The sequence below is a fragment of the Carlito syrichta genome, unplaced genomic scaffold (genome assembly GCF_000164805.1).
Source record: "Carlito syrichta isolate Samal-C Ts95f unplaced genomic scaffold, Tarsius_syrichta-2.0.1 Scaffold130527, whole genome shotgun sequence".
Classification (NCBI taxonomy): Eukaryota; Metazoa; Chordata; class Mammalia; order Primates; family Tarsiidae; genus Carlito; species Carlito syrichta.
The window spans coordinates 107,962-122,391 of NW_007074623.1; the positions used below are offsets into that span (position 1 = coordinate 107,962).

Below are 14,430 nucleotides of genomic sequence, written 5' to 3' on the forward strand. Positions count from 1 at the left end.
TGTTGCCCTACAGCTGTTTTATTTTTTCCTTTGTTTCCAGCTCTGGGCTCTGCTGCATTTTATTATGCCAACATTATTTGATTCACATGAGGAATTTAATGAATGGTTTTCCAAGGACATTGAGAGCCACGCCGAAAACAAATCTGCCATTGATGAGAGTGAGTACTGTTATGAGCTTGCTTGCTTTCTACCCATCAGTGTAGGCAACACATAATTGCATATTTTCTTCTATGTGAAGAATTTTTCTTCCAGTATTTTTCTTCCAGTATACATGGAGGATTCAGGGGTAAAGTTTTTTTTATTATGAAATCATGGTATTCTTTGTATATACTTAACAGTCAAAAAAACTGGATGCAGTGGCTCACACCTGTAATCCCAATACTTAGGGAGATGGAAGTGAGAGTATTGTCTGAGCCCAGGGTTCGAGACCGGCGTGGGCAACTTGGCGAGACCTCGTCTCTACAATAAATCAAAAAATTAGCTGGGTATGGTGGCGCATGCCTGTAGTTCCAGCTGCTTGGAAGGCCTAGGTGGAAGGATTGCCTGAGCCCAGCAGGTCGAGGCTGCGATGGCTGTGAGCATGCCACTGCACTTTATCCTGGGTGACAGAGTTAGACTCCAACTCAAAAAAACTAGTCAAAAAAGGACTGATTTCGGTTATAACTACTATAGTCTTGACTAACTTAGTAGAATAGACTTAGTTTATAATGTTCCACATTTTGGCTTGTAGATCCCCATTTCCCACATTAATCTTGAAAAATTGTAGCCGGGCTCGGTGGCTCAGCCTGTAATCCCGCTCCTTTGGGAGGCTGAGGTGAGTGGATTGCCTGAGCCTGTGGGTTTGAGACCTGCCTGGGCAACTTGGTGAGACCTCATCTCTACAATAAATCAAAAATTAGCCAGGCGTGGTAGCGCGTGCCTGTAGTTCCAGCTACTGGGAAGGCTGAGGCGGAAGAATCGCCGGAGCCCAGCAGGTCAAGGCTGCGGTGGCTGGGAGCGGCCACTGCACTCCAGTCTGGGCGACAGAATGAGACTCCAACTCAAAAAAAAAAGAAAAATTCATATGAACATTATATTCTTTGTTTAATGGGTCAGTCCTTTTTTTCCTGTCATAAAACCAGAAATATAAGAAGGATTATTTTTATATTCTGTATATATTAGGATTTGTTTCCATGTTGAGTATTTTTGACCTTGTCTATCAATACTTTTGACATTTAATAATATCGGCCTAATTAAAAGAGCATTCCTAAGGTGTTTATTATGTAGGCATGAGGTTATATCTACTATGAGAAAAGTCCTTAAGTGATGTTATGCTATAAGCTGTTAATTTGCAGACATCCTCTGAAAGATAATTTTTGGGGAATGCTGGAAGTTCCTAATAGTTTTCATTAAGACTTACATGAGAACTTTATTATTCATAAAATGTTCCTAAAACTTAAAATGAATACTAGTGAAAATAGAGCCTAATGCATTTTCCCTATTGATAATTAAAATTCCTTGGTTTCTTACTTGCAAAGAAGTTCCAATTTACTTTCAGAGACTCATTGAGGCGAAAGGTTTTTTGAAGGGTTTAGTGAGAGATAAGCATGGTATGTGTTTTGATTCTTTATGTTAAATCAGTATAATGTATTATTTGGGGGGCCTCCTGGCATTTCAGATCAACTTTCTCGCTTACACATGATCTTGAAGCCATTTATGCTGAGGAGAATCAAGAAAGATGTGGAAAATGAATTGTCTGACAAGGTAAGGAAAGAAGACCTCATGTAGGCACCGGCTTAGAGTTCCAAAGGGGCATATTTTCTTGGTACATGTTTAGGTGAAAGATAATTCGTTTGATTGCAAGAGGACTTAATATGAAGCAAGTAATTAAGGAAATACTTTTTTTCTGTTTTATACTTTTTAAAATAAAATTTTTAGACTGGGTGTGGTGGCTCATGCCTATAATCCCAGCACTTTGGGAGGCGGAGGTGACAGGATTGCCTGCACCAGGGATTCAAGACCAGCCTGGGCAACTTGAGCATACCTTATCTCTACAATAAATAAATAAATTAGCCAAGTGTGGTGGCGTGCACTTGTAGTTCCAGCTACTTGGAAGGCTAGGGTAGAAGGATTACCTCAGCCAAGCAAGTTAAGGCTGCAGTGGTTGTGAGCATGCCGCTGCACTGCAACCTGGGTGACAGAGTGAGACTCTGACTCCAACGGAAAAAAAAAATTACTGTACCATTTTTTAATTTGGTTTTTAGGTTATTGTTTATTTTTCTATCTTTATTGTTGTTGTTTTTGATAGAAGGTTTCTCTCTGACACACAAGCCAGACTGCAGTGGCACCATCCCATCTTACTACAGTCCCAACCCTTGAATTCCAGTATTCAGATGATCCTCCTGCCTCAACCTCCTGAGTAGCTGGGACTTTTTGTAGAGACAAGATATCACTACATTGCCCAGGCTGGTCTCAAACTGCTGGGCTCAAACAGTTATCCTGTCTTGACCTCCCAGGGTTCTGAGATTACAGATATGAGCCACTGCACATGGCCTGTGTTGTACTTTTCTTTTTGTTTTTGTTTTTTTGTTTTGTGCTTTTCAACGTGAATCTGAAACATTACAAAATAGGAAGAATAGTACAATGAACTCACTTATTCCCATCATACAATGTCAACAAGGATCAACTCATGCCCATCCCTGCCTTTTTTGATCATTCTAAAACAAATCCCATGTGTGGTCTATTTCATTTATAAATATTTTCATATGTATTTCTAAAAAATTCAGTACTCTTAAAAACTACATATCCACATGCCATTATCACTCCTACCAAAAAAAGCAATAATTCCTTGATATTATCGCATATCTAGTCAGTACTCAAATATGTCTGGTTGTCTTTGTTTATATGTCTTTCTCCCTATTTCTCGCTCTCTTTTACAGAATTAATTAGTAGAAATGGGGATACTAGGAATGTCCACATATACCATTTGGGTGATATGCTTCTTAGTGTCTTTTCATCCCTTCCATTTTTTTTTCTCCCTTGTAACCTTTTATTGAAGAAACTGAGTTTATTGTCCAATAGTTTCCCACATACTGGATTTTGCTACATGCATTGTTGTGATGTTGCCTAACATGCTTCTCTGTCTCCTGTATTTCTGCAAACTATTAGTTAGATATACAAGTTTAATGTACTTTGGGTTGTAGCATTTCTTTTCTAATATAAAGGCAATGATTTTGGTTTATGTCTTGTTTTTGGATGTTTACCAGACTCCTGTAATTTTTTCTCCTGTGAATTCTTGCTTTGGTTCTTCCTTCTTTTTCTCCCAATTTTCAATCCTCTGGGGGTTGCCCCATCTTTCATAGAGCACTCCTGTTTCTCACAATTCTACCCTCTGTCTAAAAGGCATCGTCCTAGGTTCTTGATGATATTTTGATAATTTTCTAGGTTCTCCTCTATCAGTGCCAGAAGAGTGGGTCATTTCAAAATTTGTGAGTCTCTTTGGAAGATTGTGATGGGGATGTGCAGATACTTCTTGATTTATGATGAGCCTGTGTCCTAATAAGCCCATTGTAAATAAAAAAATTGTTATGTTGAAAATATACTTAATACTGGCAATATAACAGGTGGTTCCCAACTTGCTATGGTTCAATTTAGGATTTCTTGACTTTATGATTGTGCAAAAGTGATATGCGTTTAGTAATAATGGTAACGCCATTGTAAGGAGCTCTTTGACTTGCATCCACCTGATAAACCCGTTGTTAATTATGAGAAATTGTATGCCCAGCCTTCTCAAGTCAGGGACGTATGCAAACCCTCTTCAGAGAGAGGAGTAGAATTCTACCTTTGTTTTACAGCTTTTTCTAAAAATACTGATATCTGTTTTGTGTAGCTGACTGATTGTAGGTAATAACTTTAATAACAAATGCACCTGTTAGAATAGAAACACTTTATTTAAAAAATGAATCCTTTAGACATTCATATTTTAAGAGCTAATAAAATAATAATAGCTTATAATTTTTGTTGTTTAGTGCCAAATAGAGAGTTGAGCAGAAAATGAAGTATGGTTCTTAACCACTGTGCATAGTATACATTTCCTAAACATCATTGAATGTTTCTAATTTCATCATACTTCTGTTAGGGAAGGCTAGAAAGGTTATCAAAGCAAAGATGACATATAAGTGAGGTCAAGATTGATGAGCTGGCATTTACTAGGAAAATATGGTGGGAACAGGATGTTAAGCAGCAAGGGCAGCATGAGCAAAATTAGAGTAATATTCAAATATGTAGTTTGTTTTGGTCAACATTATTCAGACCATTGTGGCTAAGGTGTATAAGATGAGGACCTGTATAACAAAATAGAGGCAATAGATTACATGAGATTATGGGAGGTCTCTGGATTGGTGAAAAGTTTCAATATCTTAGTGTAGGCAGAAGTACACATTGAAGGTTTTTTTTAGCAGTTGAATTATTTCATGAGATTTATGTGGAAGGTGTATTAGAACTAGGAGAGAATGCAGGCAGGAAGATCTAATAACATTAGCAGTCTATACTATGTTAGATGAGAACTGGCAGTGGGGTACTGGGAATGGTTTCAAAGTGCGGTAAATTTCCAGAGTGAAATGAAGGATTTAGGAAATGGTAGAATATGGGGTGTGAGAGAAATAGGAGCTGAGTGAAGTTTTTGTTTAGCAAATGAATGATAATGCAGTTAACCCATTTAGTAAATTGGGTTTCTGGTATGTCACATATGCACTTGCTGTAGATGGAATGATATTCATAGTTGGTAGTCGAAAATATCTGGCTGGGGATGTTTGGGAATATATTTTTTGTGAGTTACTGTGATGGGTTGATAGTCGGAAATAATAGAGATTGCTCAGGGTGAGCATGTGGAATTAGTGACAAGAGAAGAGGGCCAAGGAAGGAACATTTTTGTGTATGGTTTTCTACATCATGAATTTATACAGATGTTGAGTTCACATTATGTCTATTGTTTTTTCAGTCATAATCTAGTTTGTTGCATGTGTTTTTTACTTTAAGCTGATACTGAACTTTTGTACAAACTGGTTTTCCAAATATAAATGTTCTTACTGATTTTTAGATTGAGATTCTAATGTACTGCCAACTGACCAGCCGACAGAAGCTGTTATATCAGGCACTAAAAAACAAAATTTCCATTGAGGATTTATTGCAGTCTTCAATGGGCTCTACCCAGCAAGCACAGAACACCACCAGCAGCCTCATGAATCTGGTCATGCAGTTTAGGAAGGTAAGAGCTTAGATCAGGTGCCTTTATTGATCCACTTTTAAAAAAAGGCTCTATCCTTGAGGCCTAAACAAAGACTAGTAACAAGAGTTGAAATGGGAAAGTATTCATACTGTTCACAAAGGTAAACATTTGAGATCTCCTCTTGCTTCATAGAGTGATATCTGTTCGTGACAATGTTGTCTTTCCATTTCCCTTCCTCTTAGGTGTGTAATCACCCAGAGTTATTTGAACGGCAGGAAACTTGGTCTCCATTTCATATTTCCCTAAAGCCATACCAGATTTCAAAGTTTATATATCGTCATGGACAAATCAGGGTCTTCAACCATTCACGAGACCGGTGAGCAAGTGTTAATATATGTTTACCCTGAGTGTTTTTGTAATTTGGGGTTTTATAGCTTACTAGATAAATTTATTGGAGAACATATTAATTTTTCAACAGTGGGGCATTTAAGCAAAGAGTATACACAACTCTTTGTTGAGGGAATTTGAGAACAATTAAGGCTTCAGCTAGATGACCCTTAAGGCCCTAGTGCCTTCTAGTTGCCTTTTTGAGTCAGGAATGTGCACCTGCTTACAAATATGTAACTTGCAGCAACAGTGAACAGCAAGTATCTATATTCCAGTGCTGAACTTGGTTTGTGATTGCTTACCCCACACTTAACGGGAGAGCTGATTGGATTACAACTTAATGAAATTTACCTTCTTCCCAAAGCCAGCAGTGATAGATTTATTAAAGGGTGAAGTGGTTGTTAAGCTAATATACTAGAGACCACTTCTATTCAGAAAGTAGGTGTGTAGTTCATTCTGTACTTCTGAGTTAGGATGGCCCTGGCTTCTGGATTTTTTAACAAGATCCTAGAGGATTCTTCTGCCTACAAGCATGGGAGAGCCATGGATTTAGAAAGCACTGTCTGTAGAGAAACAATATAAACTGTGTTATGAAAATAATTATCAATAATATTTACTTTAATGAGACTGAAATTGAAACACATTTCTTGGGTTTTACTTTGTGATAGCTCCAGGTTAATATTAACTTGATGAGCAAGGAGAAACAGACCAGCTGTAATTCCTTTTGTTCATTATAATATATGACAACTTACAGCATTAGAATTGTGATGCTCTGAAATAAAATGAGACGACTTTGAATTTGTATTATCTTCTTAACCTTTTATTAAGCACTTTGTACTTTTTGACATTTTTGCCATGGTTTTTGCCTGATAATATGGCATGAAGCTTCTATAAGTAGAAATAGTTTTAAAACGAAAAGATCTTCTTTAGTATGGAACCTCTAGTCTAGTTAACTTTCCAATATTTATATTTGAGTTTTGATTTATATGTTTATTTACTTTGCAGGTGGTTAAGGGTTTTTCTTTCTCCATTTGCACCAGACTATATCCAACAGTCTCTCTTTCACAGAAAAGGTAGGTATTTTAATCTTTGGGAAGGAAGTTGTGTCAAGGATTTTACCAGAATGTTCTTTGTTTTGTTTGTTGAATGACTGATTTGGAACTAGCAGTGGTTTTGCCTATATGCTAGGAGCTTATTTATAAAATCGTGATAAGATTTAATTAAGTAAATTAGTCCCTTATCTATAAGCTCTTTAACTTGTGACTTCTTGTCATAGAAAATCATTTTATTAACTTCCATCTTTATTTTATACCTGCCTTTTAAGAATTTCTTGCCGGGCACAGTGGCTCACCCCTGTATTCCCAGCACTTTGGGAGACAGATACAAGAGGATTTCCTGAACCCAGGAGTTCAAGACCAGCCCGGAGAATGTGGCAACACCTTGTCTCTACAATAAATCAAGAAAAATTAGCTGGGCATGGTGGTGCATGCCTGTAATTCTAGGCTGAAGTGGAAGTATTGCCTGAGCCCAGCAAGTCAAGGCTGCAGTGGCCATGAGTGTGCCATTGCATTCCAGCCTGGGCGACAGAATGGGACTTTGACTCAAAAAAAAGAAAGAAAAGGAATTTTTTACACTTGAAACTTGACTAAGTCAATGATAGACTGTCTGTCTATCTATCTATCTATCTATCTATCTATCTATCTATCTATCTATCTATCTATCAATCATCTATCTATCTGAAGTATCTGAGACAGAGTTTTACTCTATCACCCAGGCTGGAGTACAGTGGCAAGATCATGACTCACTACAGCCTCAAACTCCTGAACTCAAGTGATCCTGCTTACTCAGCCTCCCAAGTATAACTGGGGACTGCAGGCATATGCTATCACGCCCAACAAATTTTTTTTTTTTTTTTTTAAGAGATGAGGTCTAACTTTGTTGCCAAGTCAGGTCTTGAACTCCTCAAATGATCCTCCTGCCACGGTCTCCCAAAGTGCTGAGATTATAGGCATGAGCAACTTAGTTATACCTGGCTGGGCTCTCTTATTTATAAGAATTTCTTCCTTTCTCCTTAGCCTAAGGAAAATACTTTAAGTTCAAGGTTCAGAATCTTTAACCTCTCTCCTGTACTTTTCTTTTTCCTGGCATAATAAAAAGAGAAGGCCTTTAGCCAGGTATCCAGAAATCCCAAAAGTAATTGATGAACCATCTTCAGTCTGGTTCACATAGGACATCTCTCATAGGCCTGCTGCCTCTTCTACCTGTGATTGTAGTATAAAGCTATGACATCCAGACTTCCATCAGAGTGGCTTGATCAGAACCTTTAGAATATCTTTTGATTCTTTTTTTTTTTTAGCGTTGGAGTCTCACTCTGTTGCCCAGGCTGGAGTGCAGTGGCACGTTCTCGGCCACCGCAGCTTCGACCTGCTAGGTTCAGTTGATCCTTCCACCTCAGCCTTTTTTCAAGTAGCTGGAACTACAGGCATGTGCCACCACACCCAGCTAATTTTTTGATTTATTGTAGAAATGAGATCTCACCAAGTTGCCCAGGCTGGCCTTGAACCCTTGGACTCAGGCAGTCCTCTTGCCTCAGCCTCCCAAAGTGCTGGGATTACAGTCTTGAGCCACCGCGCCTAGCCTCTTTTGATTCTTATGTTCAAATTCAGCAGTTCACCAGGCTTTAGTTGAGTATCATCTCTTGGTTTGCTGTTGGGTTTTAAATTGTCCTTTGATATTCCAGGTATTAATGAAGAAAGCTGTTTCTCTTTCCTTCGCTTTATTGATGTATCTCCAGCAGAAATGGCAAACCTCATGCTTCAGGGACTTTTGGCCAGGTGAGAGGTTTGCTTATTGTTTGATAAGAGATCAGTTAGTAAACTGGGGTAAAGACTGAAACTCAGGAATTAAATATTTAATATTATATCTTCTTAGAGAGCCCCTCATTCTTTTTGTATCATTTGTTGTTTATAAAGAAATAATAATTTTCTTTTGCTCATTTAATAATTTTACAATATTTTTTGATAATACGTCAAATATAAACTTTTTAGGCTTTCTTCCCATAGTTTACCAGAAGGCCTTCAAATTCTCTAATTTCTAATTCATCTGTTATCTTTTACCTGCTTCTACAGGGCAAATGGTGGCAGGTGATTGATTTAGGTAATGTTGATTGTAGCATGCCTCCCTTAATTGTTCTGGGAAATTCAGTTCTGTGTTCTCATTCTTTGGCATTATGGTTTTCACTGATTTTATTATTGTATATTTATATAATTAGGAATGGCTATCTCCTTAATATGAGGATGTTTTTATGATACAAGTTTTTGTGATAGAGATGAATGTTCCATAATACTGATAGGGGCCTGGCACGGTGCCTCATACCTGTAATCTCAGCACTTTGGGAGGCAGAGTGAGAGGATTGCTTGAATCCAGGGGTTCAAGACCAAACTGGGCAACTTGGCGAGACTTTGTCTCTACAATAAATCAAACAATTAACCAGGCTTGGTGGTGCACATCTGTCGTTCCTGCTATTTGGAAGGCTAAGGTGGCAGGATTGCCTGAGCCCAGCAGGTGGAGACTGTGGTCTCTGTGAGCATGTCACTGTACTCCAGCCTTAGTGACAGAGTGAGACTCCTACTCAAAAAAAAAAAAAAAAAAAAAAAATGATAGGAGCTTTGTGGAGGATGTTAATTTTTTTTTTTTTGAGGTGGAGTCTCACTCTGTCGCCCAGACTGGAGTGCAGTGGCCGCTCCCGGCCACCGCAGCCTCGACCTGCTGGGCTCCGGTGATCCTTCCGCCTCAGCCTTCCAAGTAGCTGGAACTACAGGCGCGCACTACCACACCCGGCTAGTTTTTTGATTTATTGTAGAGATGAGGTCTCACCAAGTTGCCCAGGCGGGTCTCGAACCCACGGGCTCAGGCAATCCACTCATCTCAGCCTCCCAAGATGCGGGATTATAGACTGAGCCACCGAGCCTGGTGGATTTTAATTTTTATAGTAGCAAATCAAGTCATGCCAAAGAATTTATAGAACCAAAGTAAAAAACAGCTTATCTAAAAGTAAGAGAGAACTGTTTCTAAAAAGATATTTGCAAAAGAGTTACATTAATGAGTTACAACCCTTGGATGGTTCCTTGCTGCTATGAATGACCCTCAAAACTCCATGGAGCACTGAATAAGCATGTCTGCTGTGGTTTGTTTCAGATGGTTAGCTCTTTTCCTGTCTCTGAAAGCCTCCTACAGGCTCCATCAGCTCCGCTCCTGGGGAGAGCCAGAAGGGGAGAGCCAGCAGAGATATCTGAGAAACAAGGATTTCCTTCTTGGGGTTAATTTTCCACTCTCCTTTCCTAACCTTTGCAGCTGCCCTTTATTAAAGGTAAGCAGTTATTTGAGCATAAATTACCTACTTAATTCCTCCTTCCCTTTTGTTTGAATCAATAAAAATAATAACAATAAGGTAAATGAAGGCCTGACAGAGCCGAAAAGTTCCAGAGGAGTGGGTATAGAGTATTGAGTTATGATGTAATGTTTTATATATATATGTATTTATATTTTCAAAATATTTATTTTTTATATAACTTTACTGTGAAGTACACAGATCTTAAGTATACAGCTCTGTGACTGTATACATGTGCACACATTTATATAACAACCAGCGAGATCAAGATACAGAACACTTTCAGTATCCAGAAGTCTTCTTCATGCTCTTTTCCATGTAATATCTCTAGTTCAGAACAAGCCAACCAATAAATAAAGGGAATCACTATTCTACTTCTGTTCACCATAGATTACTTTTGCCTGTTTTTGAATTTTTTATGTGTAGAATTATCTTGTATGTCCTCTTTTGTTTCTGGGTTTTTTTTCACTCAGTATTATATTTATGAGAATCATTTGTGTTGCATATAGCATTCTTTTTTATTACTATGAAGTGTTGCATTGTCTGAATAAACCATAGTTTATGACTGTTATGAATATAACTCTTATCCACATTCATATATATATATATATATATATATATATATATATATATTTATATAGTTTGATGAATGTAAGCACTAATTTCTTTGGGATTTATGTCCAAGAGTAGAATTGCTGCAGCATCAGGTATATGTATGTTTAGGTTTAGTAGTTGCTGCCAAACATTTTTCCACAATGGTTTTACAAATTTATATTCCTACCAATAATGTGTAAGATTTACTATTGTTCAGCATTATCTGCTACACCTGGGATTGTCATCCTTTTCATTTTTTTTTTAACTCCTTGTGGAAGATCAGTACTTATCTTTTTAGCCATTTTTATGAATGTGTTAGTGGCATCTCACTGGGATTTTAAATTGTATTTCCATGAAAAGTAATAACATTATATACTTTAAAAAATACAATTGTTGGCCATTGTAGAGTTGGTGACAAGATGGTGATAGGAAATGAAGTAATAGATATAGGTCCAGGTCATATGGAGCCTCATAGTATTGCTAAGAGTTTGGATTTTATTCCAAACAAAATGGGTAACATTGGAGAGTTTTGCAAAGAGAAGTGACTGTGTTTCTTTCCTTCAACTAGATTAGAATATTAAAAGGTAGGCCACTTTTCTTATAGCTTCAAAAAATTTTATGGGTTAATTTTACAGAGTATTCTTTGACAGTTTCCAGTATTTGTCCCCTGAACACTGAAAAGCCCATATGATTTCCTTCTCTTGTGTTTTCCCAGTTGGTTTCTCAGACATTGCTCTATGCACTTTTTTGGACTTTGGAGATAAGATCAGTAATGCCAAAGAAAAGTAGAATTGGGTTCCAGCCTATTTGGAATAATGTAGTCAGTGTGGCAGGGTGATTTCTTACTGGTGAAATATATTTAGTGCATCTACTGGGAACATAGATATATCTGATAAAGAGTTGCTTAACCCTTCCATAGACTAATTCCTTCTCCCAACCCCTAAATTTGGTAATATAATGGTAAATTCTTACTAGTTCTACTTTTGGTACTGTATTTGAAAACACAGTAGTAGATAACCATTCTCCCAAGGGTTTGTTATGCCGTACTATATAGACACCTACACCTTATTTCATGTCTGGAAATGTGCATTATATAATTGCATTCTCCTTTTTTTTTGAAAATACAGTAGTATGTTTCAGAGCACCTGCTCTGTGAGGTTCTCATTGGTTGAGAAATTCAGATATGGGTAGTATGCTTGCTTTATGGGAAATGGATAGTGAAATCTGAAAGTTTAGCTAATTGAAAGATTGAGTTTCATTTTCTCTTTAATTTTATTCTTTGTTGTAGATAGACATTTGCTCTTGTAGTGATTTAGCTTGTACACTGAATCGCTGAGCCAGTGGGCCACAGGGAGCCGAAAGCCTATTAATACGTGTACAAACACTATTCTGCTTTCTGTCTCATCACCTTTATCTTCGACATATGTATATTGAAATACCAACCAACCAAGCAGTGTTTTTTGCTGGAGTTTATGGATTTCATAATTAATTATAAGACTGTTTTAAGAAATCTCCTAGCCGGGCTCAGTGGCTCAGCCTGTAATCCCGCGCCTTTGGGAGGCTGAGGTGAGTGGATTGCCTGAGCCTGTGGGTTCGAGACCCGCCTGGGCAGGCGAGACCTCATCTCTACAATAAATAAAAAAAAATTAGCCGGGCGTGGTAGCACACGCCTGTAGTTCCAGCTACTTGGAAGGCTGAGGCGGAAGGATCGCCGGAGTCCAGCAGGTCGAGGCTGTGGTGGCCGGGAGCGGCCACTGCACTCCAGTCTGAGCGACTGAGACTCCAACTCAAAAAAAAAAAAAAAAAAAAAAAGAAATCTCCTTTCAGCTAAGCAGAAAGATCCTCAGACAGTGTCTAGTCTTAATGGTTAACCTAGGTTCTGAACAAAAAATTATTTGGTTGAAGCTCCAGGTATAACAGTTATTTTATATGTAATAAAGCGCACTATATCTGTGGCTTTTAAAGTTTGGCCATACTCATGTAGAGAATATTTTATATTACCACATGGCAAGTATGTGCATATATCAAAAATTGCAACATACATTAAACATTTTGTTGTTTGTAAAGATGGCAGTCTTGCTATGTTGTCCAGACTGGTCTCAAACTCCTGGCTTCAAGCAGTCCTCCCACCTTTGCCTCCCAAAATGCTGGAATTACAGGTGTGAGCCACCATGCCTGGTCCCACAAAACATTATTTACAAAACATGTTCATGGCCGGACTCGGTGGCTTAGCCTGTAATCCCGTGCTTTGGGAGGCCAAGGTGAGTGAATTGCCTGAGCCCGTGGGTTTGAGACCCGCCTGGGCAACTTGGCGAGACCTCATCTCTACAATAAAAATAAAAAAAATTAGCCGGGTATGGTAGCGCACGCCTGTAGTTCCAGCTACTTGGAAGGCTGAGGCGGAAGGATCGCTGGAGCCTAGCAGGTCAAGGCTGCGGTGGCCGGGAGCGGCCACTGCACTTCAGTCTGGGCAACTAAGTGAGACTCCAACTCAAAAAAACAAACATATTCACAAAGCATTATTTACTCTCCTGTATAGTGCACCCTGATTTTTTCTTTGTTTTCATGACCATTGGAGCCAACTAAAAAAGTGATTTTATGACCTTCACAACTTGCAGTTTGAAAAATATAGTAGTAGGGGCGGGGCAAAAAAAAAAGAAAAATACAGTAGTAGATGACTGGACAATATAATAGAGGACTAGGTAAGCAGTCACCATGTAAAAGATTCTGTATCTTTTTTTTAATAGTAAGAATCGAAGAAAACTGACTATCTTATTTTGGGTTCCCATAACAAAATACTATAGACTTGGTGGATTAAACAACAGCAATTTATTTTGTCATAGTTCTATAGGTTGAATATCTGAAATCAGGCCTGGTTACTATTTAATGAGAAAAAAACCCTTTTTTTCCTGGTGGTCTAGTAGTTACTAAAAAGCAAAACAACAAAAAATCACAACTCTTTTTAACCTTCCTAATAACTGAAGGTACTGGTTATCTTCTCCAAGTTTTCTCTTATTTCTTCCACAATTTAAAGAATAATCCCAAGGTCAGGTGTGGTGGCTCAAGCCTATAATCCCAGCACTTTGGGAGACCGAGGCAAGAGGATTGCTTGAGCCCAGGGGTTCAAGACCAACCTGGGAAACTTGGGGAGACCTTGTCTCTACAATAAATCAAAAAATCGCCTGGGCGTGGTGGCGTGTACCTGTAGTTCCGGCTACTTGGAAGGCTGAGGTGGAAGGTTCGCCGAGCCCAGGAGGTCGAGGCTGCAGTGGCTGGGAACATATCCCTGCACTCCAGCCTGGGCAACAGAGTGAGGCTCTGACTCAAAAAAAAAAAAAAAGGAAAGAAAATATTCCAGTCACAAATGTACATACAACTTGATAACACCCAGAGCACTACAAGAACTCCATCCCAGAAGCCCCTTTGTACTGACTTATATGCACTGTTCCTCTCCAGTGCTCTCTATCACAAGAGTTATTATAGCACATATTTGGGTGTTTCTGGTTTTTATTACAAATACTGCTGCTATGAACATTAATGTTTATACCTTTTAGTGAGAATTCATAAACATTTTGATAGGTATATATCTAGTAATTAAATTGCTGGATCATTGGGTATACCTATGCTCATCTTTAGTAGATAATGCCGTATAGCTTTCTAAAGCAATTTCAACAGTTTTTATTCTCATTAACGGTGTATAAGTTCTGGATAGTTGGTCTGCATCTTTGCCAGAATATGGTATTGTCTATCCCTTCAGTTTAACTCTTCCATGTAGTGGTATCTCATTTATGCTGTTATTTACTTATTTTTATTTTATAATAATAATAATTATTATTAATTAATTAATTAATTT

At 38.2% G+C, this 14,430-nt stretch overlaps 1 protein-coding gene across 1 annotated transcript in view; it reads left to right on the plus strand.

Annotated features, from left to right (window-relative positions):
• Positions 1-14,430, plus strand: part of INO80 (INO80 complex subunit) — a 123,751-nt gene that overhangs the window by 37,465 nt on the left and 71,856 nt on the right. Inside the window, exons 17-23 of the mRNA XM_008049101.1 lie at positions 41-158; positions 1,658-1,743; positions 5,078-5,245; positions 5,449-5,582; positions 6,599-6,666; positions 8,334-8,427; positions 9,791-9,962. Coding sequence (XP_008047292.1) covers positions 41-158; positions 1,658-1,743; positions 5,078-5,245; positions 5,449-5,582; positions 6,599-6,666; positions 8,334-8,427; positions 9,791-9,962 — 840 coding nt within the window. The remainder of the gene's footprint in view (positions 1-40; positions 159-1,657; positions 1,744-5,077; positions 5,246-5,448; positions 5,583-6,598; positions 6,667-8,333; positions 8,428-9,790; positions 9,963-14,430) is intronic.